Source organism: Sparus aurata, chromosome 5 (genome assembly GCF_900880675.1).
Source record: "Sparus aurata chromosome 5, fSpaAur1.1, whole genome shotgun sequence".
In the NCBI taxonomy this organism is placed as follows: domain Eukaryota; kingdom Metazoa; phylum Chordata; class Actinopteri; order Spariformes; family Sparidae; genus Sparus; species Sparus aurata.
This window is the reverse complement of record NC_044191.1, coordinates 14,375,614-14,388,027: the sequence shown is the minus strand read 5'-3', so window position 1 is coordinate 14,388,027 and position 12,414 is coordinate 14,375,614. Positions and strand designations below refer to the sequence as shown.

At 41.5% G+C, this 12,414-nt stretch overlaps 1 protein-coding gene across 1 annotated transcript; it reads right to left on the bottom strand.

The window, feature by feature from the left end:
• Nucleotides 1-1,623: 1,623 nt before the first annotated feature.
• Nucleotides 1,624-11,720, bottom strand: adora2aa (adenosine A2a receptor a). Its single transcript, XM_030417418.1, has 3 exons — nucleotides 11,227-11,720; nucleotides 6,656-7,348; nucleotides 1,624-4,859 (listed from the first exon to the last, which is right to left on the bottom strand). Exons 2-3 carry the CDS (start codon nucleotides 6,991-6,993, stop codon nucleotides 3,845-3,847), a joined length of 1,353 nt encoding a protein of 450 aa, XP_030273278.1. The 5' UTR covers nucleotides 6,994-7,348; nucleotides 11,227-11,720; the 3' UTR covers nucleotides 1,624-3,844.
• Nucleotides 11,721-12,414: the final 694 nt, after the last annotated feature.

Genomic DNA, 12,414 nt, shown 5'->3' with positions numbered 1-12,414 from the left:
TAATCAAAGACGATAGGATCCAGCTGTGAGGGCCCGCCCCATAGTGGTGACATCCAATCAAAATTAACCCAGGAAAAAGTGTGTCACAAAAACAATCCAATATATTTCTTCAAAAATAGGAGATTGTCACCCAACTAATCCACAGATTATCATAGAGCACATACTTACACCGTGTTTCCTCTAATCTATTTACGTCTATAAAAAGAGAATATAAATAAATATTTTATGGCAAATGGCAAGTAAAATGTTGGAATTAATTTAGGAGCTAAATGGAACACATTGTAAGAACACAATTCTATTAGGTTCCCCATGTGTGAATTAATCAGGTTTTGTTTCAAGTTTTCTACAGAAAAGAAAGAAGACTTGAATGTCAGTCATGACTTGAACAAAATGTATTTGATTTGGGGGTGTACTTTTTCTTCTTTTTTTTGGGGGGGGGGGATCTGCAGGGATTTGCAGGGTTTTTGCTCCTAGTGTGTTGCTCTGTTTCCTTCCTAATCTCTTCTTTCTTTTTGTTGTAGTTTTTACCATTTCCTCAGCAGCTCTGCAACAAAAAAAAATGACAAACCAACTTTCATAAATTGATTTAAAGGTTGATTTTTGATCCTCATTCACAACTTGTGAAATGCTGATGCTTTGGGAATGTTGGTCAGGACGGTTGCCACCCCAGTGTGTCTGATGAGTTGGGAATTAGACTCAACTTTTATTACAAATAGGACAGTTAAATGTTTGTCTTGATGTGTGATTTTTCTCATTGTAAACAGGGCTTTGGCCAGCAGGAGGCCTCAGAGAGCCACTGTGGGCCTGCTGGTCAGTCAGTTCTTTCCCCTCTGCTGATGTTTTTTTATTACCTGCTGACTCGGGATTATCTGGCTGAAGTTAAGTAGTTACAGTTTACACACAAAAAAATGCACTGTGCACGTGTGTTTCTCAAAGTGGGGTCTGGGGGGGGGGGTCCTTGAGGGGCTTTCAGGGTGTCCCAGCATAAAGGGAAGTTCATTTATTTTCACCATATTTCAGTCCATGAGGAACGCAGTGTGCATTTCCCACTGAACAAAAACATATCCGAAACATGTCAATTCTATGTCTTTGACTACATTGAAAAGACGTGCAATGGAGAGCCAGAATGATAGATTTCATTTTGTCTGTTCAACTTTCACTATTACAGTGATGTCCCTGCAGGGTTCATAATCTGCGTTTTTACAATGTAATTTTAGACTATCTTTTCAACTTCATTTACAGATGTCTTTTCTGTGATAAAACATCTTAAAGCAGATGAAGGACCCTCGGACAAATTCTAATCCGATTTGTGTCAGTTCAGGGGTCCTTGACTGCTGTAGAATACCTTTGTGAAATACAATTATGACACATCTCACTTTATAATGTTGTCATATCATATATGTTAATTTATTACACCGGAGAAACACAAACTGATGTTAAGAAACTGTCAAAGCCTTGTCTTATGACCAGTCCTTGACAGGTCAGAACTGTTTTGGCTGCACACGAGGAACCTGCACAGTATTAAGTAGGTGGTGTAATGTTGTGGCTGATACTATAAAGGTACATAAGTGGTAATCTCTCTCAACCAACACTCAAGAAGTTAACAAATGAGCAAACTTCCCAAAATGTCAAACTATTTCTTTAATATAGAATACTGATTAGAACAGCTTTCAGCAAAACGATTTCTCACAAGAAGACACATTTATGGCTCTTTAATGAAAATTAACTTCTCACCAGTGCTCCAGCAGAGCTGTAATGGCCTAGAATGTTGCATCCTAACCTCGATCCGACCCAGCTGAGGAGACAAGATGTTACCACACAGGACAGCAGCACAGTGCGAGGACTCGGGAGATCTCTGCGTGAATCTTTAAAAAAAGCAGTGAAGGCCCCTTGGGTAGCTTTCAAAGAAAAGTGGGCCCTGCGCCCTGTAACCTGAACCCACAGGGGAATTACGATAAGAGCTGGGAAAATAAAGAACTCCAAAGATAGTTTGACTGCCTAATGAACTATTTCCCAGAAGGAGCAAACCAGATCTGTGACTCAGTTCTATAGACTCCTAGATCTGATATGAAAAACAACTGTCAGCTGAAAAAGCCAGTGGGAAGCCTGAAGCTATTCCTACAGCTATTGAATAACGGCTGGGAACATTTTGTGGCCGTTGCGGAACACAAATACTGTAAGTACACTTAAAAGCACAGTTAAAAGATTTATTTAAAGACAGATCTTTGTGCAAGCCTGCATGTGAGATCACAGAAGGCGATAGCTGCACTGGACTTCACAGACTTCCTCCATGAATCTGAAATGTTATCATTCACAGTCCTCGTCAGAACAAACTACCTCAGAAGTTTGCATTGATATCACTTAAATAAGCATACAGTCAAGTCACATTGTCTCACACAGTAAATAAAAATACAAGGATACATTTCAGCATTGCATCACCAACTTTCAGCCCTCTGCTGCGTCAAACATCACAGACACAAACGTTTTTTTGGCGATGATGAAATCAAGAGGCACATAAATCTCTGTGTAAAAAATATTTAACTTTAAGCACATGAGCGTGAAGTTTGCTAAGCAGGTTGGCATCACGGTCTGTGCACCTCGCAGGTCCTCAGGATGTGGCAAATCTAAAGATAGTGCAAATGATGGTGCACTACTGCGTAACACATAATCCTCTGCACTGGATCCTTCATAGTGGCAAAAGTTGAAATCCATTAGAGTGCGTTTGCGTCCATATCCCTGAAAAATTTTTCAATAATTTAATTATAAGTTTTCAGCCAAAGGCCCGCTCGCACCAGGAGTGGCGGGATGGAATTTACTCTCACAGTTTGTTGTATTGTTTGAAGACAGTCAAATGAGGAGAAATATCCTGTAAAGGCAAGAATCAATGCTTTTTCCACTCTGTCCCACCCCATATTTCACTGGTAAGAGTGAATTTGTATTGAACTCTGTTTGGAAAGAGCAAGTAAAAGCATCTTGTGCTCTTTTTTGTTGAAACTGATGCAACGAGCGCCGGCACTTTAATAACGAGGACTCGCAGTCGCTCAGTCGATTTGAACCACTCTTGGTCATGTATTAAAGGAATAGTTTACCAAAAAAGTAAAAAGGTGGTCATTATAAACCAGCCCTTTATGCCGATGAAAAAGTCTATCAACCTCTCAGGGGCCTCACAACAAATAGCATCATTCTCCTAAACAACTGAAGTAGATCGTTTTAAAACTTAAAAAAAAAAAAAAAGTTTGTACAGCTCATCCAGCATAATCCAAGTCTCTGGAAAATTCCGAACTGTTTTGATAAGATGTCATTTACATCCTTTTCTTAGTCGAAATATTCACTGTAGCCGCTAAAGGCATAAGTGTGCACCCCATCTCAAGTGGGTGCACAAGCTCGACTGCACCTCCAGGTTGTAAATAAGGTCTTCTCAAATTAATTTGTGATCTCGGGGCTTCCAGGGACTTTTTTGATTGCTTCTTTTCACATTTTAAAACAAGTCTCCCTGCACTTCAGTTGTTTAGGAGAATGCTGCACCGCTGTTTTGCTGGGAAGCTCCAGAAATGTTTTGTGGACTACAAAACTTCACCTGACTTTCCATCAGCATGGACCTGATTAGATAATGACTGAATGTCATTTTTGGGTGAACTTTGCCTTTAAGAAGCAGCACAACCTATTTGTCCCACTAGCGGTGGTTTCAGTCTTTCAGTCTGGTTTAAATTTGGAAGTCACTAACAAGAGTGCTCCCATTTAATTTCCATTGTGGATCAGGACTCGTCTCGATTCCTTTGAGAGTTGCAGCTGAGGTGACATTGATTTTTTCCCTGCATAGCGAATATTCCCTCCTGTTCATAGGTCAGGTCATCATGGCCACCTCACTAAGGCAATTCTTCCTGCTCTGCTTGTTGAACAGCAATGTGACCTGGGCGGAGCTGTGGTTCTGTTTGTCCTCCGTGACTTCTGGTCCGGTGCAGTCATGCTGCTGCTCCGCGCACTGCAGATGATGACCTATATGGATGTGAGTCTGTCTGAGGGCTTGCAGTGGACAGGGCACAGGACAGTGGGATATGACGACTGACAGAGGAGGGTGGGATAATGCCACCACACCGCTGCCTACAGGAGAGATATGAGTTGGGCAGTGGTAGGAGCTTTCACAGCTGCTGCTGCTGTGCTCAGTGAAAACATCAAAGCTGAGGTCGTTAGCCTTCAGTCTGATGGAGTCAGTGATGCTGTTGTGGGTGGAGGTGCGCATGCTGCTACTCTCTAACGGCTCCCGCCGGCTCAAGATGTGGCGCCGGATAATCCTCCGGAAGGTTTGTCGAAACTCCCGGATCCGGTAGGCGTAGATGAAGGGGTTGATGACAGAGTTGGCGTGGGAAAGAATGATGGCCACATACATGATCCAATGTGAAGGACGCTGACAGTCAGGACAGAAGAGGGTGAAGCAGTTGATGATGTGCAGAGGCAGCCAGCAGACTGCAAACAGCCCCACAATGATGGCCAGAGACTTGGCAGCCTGGACCTCTTTTTGCAGAGTGGAGCGCGACTTCTCCCCATGAAGCGCTTTCACCTCCATCAGCTTGAGCTGGTGGCGCGCGGCCATGAAGATGCACAGGTAGATGGCCAGCATCAGCAGCAGGGGGATCAGCACGCAAGCGAAAAAGTTGAAGTAGACCATATACTCCATGACCACCACTTGCTCGAACAGGCACCTCATCAGGCCTGGCGGGCAGGGTGGCTCGCTGGTGCTGTTGGTGTAGTTGGGCTGCTTGTGCCAGCCCATCATGGGTGTCAGACCGATGATGATGGACAAAACCCAGCAGATGGCGATGATGCCTTGTGCTCGCTGACCTGTCACCAAGCTGTTGTACCTGGAGGTGAAGACAAACACACTATGAAAGGTTTGTTTCTCAAGCCATATTAAAACATCTAATAATAATAATAATAATAAAAATGTCTAATTGGGTATACAGAATATGAGGACGGCTCCGTGGAAGCACTTCTCATCCCGGAACTAAAGGAGAAAGGATAAACAAACTAAGTCTTTCAGGACTCCTCAAAGGACAAGTCTATTTTGAGTCCGCCTGTAGCGCAGTGTGGGAGAGCAGCTGAGATATTTGGCTTGTTTCTGTCGCATTCTTGAGATGTTAAAGTGCAAAGGTTAATGCTGTAAAAACAAGCCCCTGCATCAGTAATGCAAAGAACAACACGGAGAGACCCTCACGTATCGTCAGCAGGAGGAGGAGGAGGCTGAAGTACTGAAAACAGGAAGGCTGAGCTCCATGTGGTTCTGGAGTCAGTGTTTGAGTATGATGAGGTCAGAGCATGAGCTGCAGACACACTATCCCAAACAAATCAGGATCCTAAGTCAAAGCTGACGTTAAGATAAACGGTCTGTGTTTTCCGCTGTTGAATATTAAGGGAGGTTTACACAGGGGGCTACACAGTCTGTATAAGCAATTAGAGCAAAATCATTTGATTGCTCCGCGGGGACGCTGCCTCGTGGGAGACGCCATTTCTGGACGCAGAGTTACTCAGCCAAGACTTTCCGGTTCAAATGTCAGACACTTCACTGATAGATAGCAATGAAATATTAAGTATTATTGTGAGACCATCGCCTGGGACTGAGAGGCAGATGAGAAAAGAAAGAGAAAGAATGATTCACTCTTTCCATTTAAGAATATCAAAGGATGCACTTGAGGGTCTTTTCTTTCGTCCTAAATCAAATATTTCCCATTTTTCTTACTTTTGTACCTTTGGCAACCTTTATATCACATAAAATGCAACGAAAAGTCTTAGAAACAGTTAATACATCATCAGATATTAAAGCTCAAGTTCAGAATGAAAATTCAGTTGTTACCTACTCATCCTACGGAAGCCCTGAGGGGCAAGTGTGAATAATTTCTTTTTGGTGATCCATTTTCTAACTCTGATCTAAAACATTTTCATTAGAAATGTTTTACCAAATATTTTTTTTTTTTCCCATGAGTGGAACCAAGTGCACTACATAATAATAAAGTAGCATTCATAAAAAGTCATATTTGAGTAAAGGTAAAGATTTTGTGAAATAATATTACTGTAAATTGAAAGTCACCCAAACCGATAATAGTTGAGTAAATTTCATAAAGGATCTGATATTGAATCCACTTAAGTAAAAAAAAGTCATGTCCTGGCGATAAATGGACTGAAGGAAAAAATATATATGTATACTAAGGGATAACAGACTATTGGACCTGATATCCAGAATCAATGTTATGTTTATCTAGTTGTTGATCAAATAAATTGATTTAAAAATGTGTCTCTGATGCAACATGTCATCTGCAAAGCAACTGGTAACTAAAGTTACCAAGTAAGTGCAGGTAAGGTAAAAAGTATTAATTTAAAAGTAATATTTGCCTCCAAAATGGAGGGGAGTGGAGTATAAAGTACCAGAAAGAGTAGATACTAAGGTAAAGTACAAGTACCTCCAAACAGTACTTGAATAAATGTACTTTGTCACATTTTGCCACTGATAAATAGGTTTTAATCCAAGTGAATGCAGCCAATAAACTGAAGGATTTATAAACCTTAATGAATCTTTCTTCTTCTAAAGTGGAACCGAACACTCTTTGTTTCTGACTGCACATGAAGTATCCTCCTTTGTAACGACCGATAACTCCCCACTGACCTGAGCGGTAACTTGATTGCGATGTAGCGGTCTATAGCGATGGCCAGCAGGCTGAAGATGGAGCTCTGGGTGAGGACCAGCACGAAGCAGGCGATGAACAGGCAGCCATAGAAGTTGGAGCAGAAGCCGGTGCTGATGACGATGGAGAAGGGAATGGCCAGGACGCCCACGGCGATGTCGGCCACCGCCAGCGACACCACGAAGAAGTTGGTGATGCTCTGCAGGTTGCTGTTGAGGCACACGGCCCAGCAGACCAGCACATTGCCCAGCACGGAGAACACAGCAATCAGCAGCTCCAGGACGATGTAAAGGACAAAGGAAGTGGGGTAGTCCGGCATGGTGAGACAAACGGAGAGGTCACTGATGAGGAAGGAGGAAACCTCACCTCAACGACCATCGCTGCAGCCTGACAGCCGCTGACCTCAGCCTCCTCACCTCCGACACTTCGGGAAACGTCCAGACAGCTGTGGCAACTCCCTCACACCTGCTCAGCTTAAACTTATTGAACTTCAGATGGTCTCCACACACAGGACACAGCAGTCTCCATTCTCTCCTGGTGGAAAGCTTCTCTGCTGTCCTCTCCCCTCAGGTCCTTCCCCTCAGCGCCTTTTTCCCATGAACTCCTCGAGGGGCTGAGATGATGCCAACAACGCACATCACTGGAACAAGCTGCTGCTGCTGCTGCATATGAAGCTGTGCAGAAGTGAAAAAGAGGAAATGCATTTACAATGAAGGAAGTGGATTACACCAGACACACACGTACATCAGATATGTTTTTTGAGTGAGTCAGAGGAGCAGCGCTGTCAAACTACGACTTCATGTGTTCGCTAGAATATCAGGGTGATATTATGAAATGTCACATCTATGCTGTGAAATTTGCCGGCGCATCTTGCCTCAGAAAAACAACAACAAGTACAAATACATATAATAGTGCAATACAAATACATTTTTCCTTTTAAGGAGTAAAAGATTACCAGCACTCTCACTATGAATGAATGGGTCTGTGGGGTACACTTACTTTTCAATTTTCACACTTGAGGGTTTAAAACTCTTCTGGGTGAAATACTAAATACTTTTTTAGCATTCAATGAAGTCACACGAGCTCTCAGTAGCTTTAAAGGGGCACTATGTAGGTCTTAAACCTAGAAACTTTATATTTACAATAATACAGCTTATTATCATTATTATAAATTATTTAATCGTTTCCATAACTGAATAAACAAGCTGTACTCAGAGAAAAATAAGGTCCCCGGAACACTGTTTGAAGCTAGAAAGGTGGCAGGGTCCGCCACATATAAACAAAGTAAAACTGCATCAGATTGTGTTGTCTTTTAAAGTCAGTTTGTTTGTTCAGTTTATCCAGTCATGAAAACAAGACAGTTTGTTTAGGCAGAAATGTCTTCCCCAAAACAACATAGTGCACCTTTAATGTGAAAATGTATATAAACATATTTCAGTCTACCATAACGTTCATGTGAGTGTTCAGTTTTGTGGGACTTTGGGCTGCTGATGTCTTCCATAAACAGCCCCTCTTGACCCTGCAGAGGAGCAGTGGGAGAGCTGTTTGTGCAGACTTCATCAGTGTCAAGTGCTCACGTAGCAGAGCTCCGAGTGTTCGTGACCGTGAGGACCGTACGCAGGAAACGCGCAAGATGCTTCGCGAACGAACCACGATTCTTCTAAAACAGCTGAAAGTTCAATTTTGAATTAATATGAATGATAAAATACTTCTACTCGCACATTTAAAGGCCCTGAAAATCTGTTTTCCCTTCCTGTTAGCGGGACGCAGGGGGCAGGTGTATCTGCTCACCAGTTAGGATTAACATTTGAATCAGAATGTGCTGGCAGGTTTAGGGTTGGTTATGTTGTCCTAGTACCGCCCCACTCAGCAAAAAATGTATCAAAAGACGTGTTTTTTGCCGACGTTGAAAATACGTTCACAGGAGAGCCAGAATGAAAGTGTTGTTGATGTTTTTGATGTTCACTGTCCAAGTGATGTCCTCACGGGGCTCAAAATGAAAGCTTTTACAATGTCATTTTAGACTTCTTTCTTAAACTTCAGCCACAGACGTCTAAAGAACTTCTTCTTGTGGTTCAGAATCAAAGTCTTTACAACGGCCAAATGATAATTCATGAGGCAAAAGCCACAAAAGCCACTCAACCTCTGGAGTCTGAATGAGGCACAAACTTTTGGTCATCCAACATGAAGTAGTAAAGCTGATAAATGGCTTTCCTGGTAAAGTACATGTCTCATTCAGACTCTTGAGTTTGAGACCAGGGTTTCAATCCCAGCTTTCCACCAGCATGGGGGTGAGGAGATAAAGACTACGTTTTCATTTTCGGGTGAACTTTTCCTTTAATGTAGGTTTATGAATTAAAGGTGAGTAGCCTGTTGGTGTATTACATGTTTTTTTTTTAGGTATTTTCCATCGTAATTCGTAGAGGTTGGATAAATATGGCCCCTGGTCGGTTAGTGAATCGTACTGTAGTGAGACTTCCTACAACCCTAACCCATAAAAGGCTTAACAAAGAGGAATCTGCTGTTTTTGTGCTGCTGAATTCCCTCAGAGGGAAGGTTTCTCGAGGTTATGTCTAGTTTTTGGAGATAACAGCTGTGCTGGAACACAGAGGTCTTTGCTCTCCGAGTCAGGCTTTTCCCTTTGGGTCAGATGAGACCTTTATATTAATACCAAAGACTTGTTATTTCAACGTTGATAGTTATCACTAGGTTTTGTGTTCATTCTGTTAGACTCACAAATAAAGTTTTTGTTGGTCTCTTTCCACCGAGCCCATGGTATTTATTTGTGTTGATGTCAGATAAGTTTGGTGTTGTATTACAGTGTGTTCAAACTTTTTATGCAACAGCGGTGAGTCAAAAACAAAAACTCCCAGAGGACAGTAGAGGAAATAATAACTCTCCATAAACTACGACAGAGATTCTCCCATGCTAGTAACACATCCTTCAATAACACGCTGCCCGAGATAGAATTATGAAACACATAAGAGAAACTCCAGGGATTAATTCATTCAACAAGGGAGACTAAGGTCTCTCTTAAGGTCAGGCTTTGTCTGACATTCATTAATCTTAGGGCTGTTGCTATATCAGATTATCATGGCCAAAAAAAAAAAATTCTAATATTATTTATGCCATTAGTCACCAAATCTAAAGTACTCCCACACTGGCTAATTCATTTCGTTAGGGTGCTTTTCTCTGTCATCCCCTGTGACAACTAGTTCCTGCATCTTCATCTTTATCTAGTTTAACAGCGGATGGCAACCAGCATTAAAGGGTCACTGTGTGGTTTTGGAGAAGAAATTCAAGCGCAGAATTTGTATATTCAAAATATTAATGAGGTCATAACAAAAACTCAGAAATATAAATTTTTTCTGTAACTGAATATTCTCTTCTGATTAAAATGTAGTTCCCAAAACTACATAGTGCACCTTTAAGCTGCATTACCACCACCTACCATGACGAAGCAGAGGCGCAGGGTTATTTGCACGATATCAATATTTCACGTATAAATATCCCAGTTATTTTTAATATCGGTATGTCACGACACCCATAGTTGCTTTAGGACATGAATTCAGCTGAGAAAAGCACTTTTCTCTTCTGATACATGATTGAGATGTTTGGTGACATGAAAAAAAAAAAAAAATCAAAATATGAGCTAAGTAGTCTTTTTATGAGAATCAAAGTCAAAACCACGAGATAAAAAGACCTAAAAGATGAGACAAAAGGTATTTTTACATCTTCATGTTTTGTAGCCCGGAACAAACCACAAAACAAACTCTCTTGTTTTCATGACTGAATAAACAGAAAAAACAAACTGACCTAAAAGGACAACACAATCTCACACTGTTTTACTTTGTTTATATATGGCGGACCCTGCCACCTTTCTAGCTTCAAACAGTGTTCTAGGGACCTTATTTTCCTCTAAGAGCAGCTTGTTCATTTAGTTAGTTAAAATGTATCATTACCTCATTAATATTGTAAATAGTAAAATTCTGAGTTTGAATCTTCTCCTAAACTACATAGTGCCCCTTTAACACGTTATATCTCGTTTGTTTCATTCATAGATACAACAAATTAGTTAGTTTTAAGTTAACTTTACACCTTATTTACCTCTGAGAGCAGCTTATGGAACAAATAATGTGTCTGAGTTCCTAATATTACCTCCCTGATACTGTAAATATTAATATTCTCAGTTTAAATGTATACTCCAAAACTGCACAGTACTCCTTTAACCCCTCTGGTCACTTGGTGATGCTTTATGTCCTTAATGTTTTACTTCTTTTTTTCTTCTCCAGGGTTTCAACACGGCCTGGTTTTGTTTCGTTTTCTCAGGTGCAGGACATCCTGTACCAGACATCACTTTCCACCACATTCTAGCAGAGGCATCACACGCGCCTGTCTGCGGTCCGTGCGGTCCGGACACCGCACACGTCACACCAAGTAGCCCTTAAAAACGTGAACATGTCGAGACCGCGTTGCGTAAAGTCCATCTTTAAGTTGTATTTAAGTTTTGTTGATTTTATGCAGAATGGTTAGAAGAAACAAGCAGACTCACCTCTTCTCCGATGTGACTCACTTCACCTGTATTTAAAAGCTGTCTGGTGGCTCCTTGGAGATGAAACCTACAAAAAGTATATCACATAAATGATCGGTTTCACTCGCGGCAGAGCGATAAGTGTGACACTTCCTCACAGGTCTGCTGAGACGGAGTTGAGCTCGACGTGCCGCTGAGATCCAGGAAGTAAAAACACGAAGATGAGAAGTGTGATCAGTTTCTTCCCCCGCACGAATCGGAACAGATAACACAGCTTCTGTAGTGAATGACTTCAGACACTCTTTTCCTTCCTCTCTCTCTCTCTCTCTCTCTCTCTCTTTCTCACTCACTCTTTCTTCCTCACACACACACTCGTATAACATCTTCATCCTGCTCTGTTTCCTCTCCAGGGCCTATCAGTTAAAGACAGTTGTGTGTGAGTGTTTGGATGACACACACACACACACACACAGTTTTGATATTCACAACAATTCAATCTCTCTCTCTCTCTATATATATAAACATTCTCCCATACATGAATACACAAGCTGTGCTCAGAAGCATTTAAGTCCCCAGTCCACTTTGAAGCTGGAGAGGTGGCAGGGTCCGCCACACAGAGAGCCGAAGTCACACCCCTTCCCAAGGTGCAATTTGGAGGAAAATAATGACACTTTGGGGATTGAAGGATTTCAGCGACAAATGTAAGACAGTATGAAATGATGTCCTCCTTTAAGGGCAGTTTGTTTATTCAGTCATTAAAATGTGCTTATTTAGATTGTTCGGGCATAAAAAATAAAATAAAAATCAGTCAATGCAGATCTTTTGAATTGGATTTTGAATTATTGCCAAAAACAATCTCTGTGACTAACAAGTTTATGATGCTTAGATGTTCTGTTCAGCAAGATAAACTTCACAGAACACAGAACAGAACTCCACTTCTGAGAATTTTACAGTGTATATTTAACCATAAATCATCATGTCAGGCATCACGGTTGCATGACTTTAGCGTCACCACCACTAAGAGTTTAACTACACAGTTACCATACATGTTTTCTATAAATTGTTCACAAACAAGTTGGGAAGTTAGAGTTAGAATAGTTTAGCTAAAGTCGGCCTGTAAAGACAGACTAGTGACTGGATGAGTCTCGTGTTCGCTGTGATGATGTTTGACGTTTGTGACGATGTCTGTAGTCTCATTTAGCGACCGTC

Excerpts from the sequence above, each read along its gene's own strand:
- adora2aa (XM_030417418.1), bottom strand. The coding sequence starts at position 6,993 with ATGCCGGACTACCCCACTTCCTTTGTCCTTTACATCGTCCTGGAGCTG. Across the intron at positions 4,860-6,655 it reads GCAATCAAGTTACCGCTCAG|GTACAACAGCTTGGTGACAG; the intron begins GTCAGTGGGGAG and ends CTTCACCTCCAG.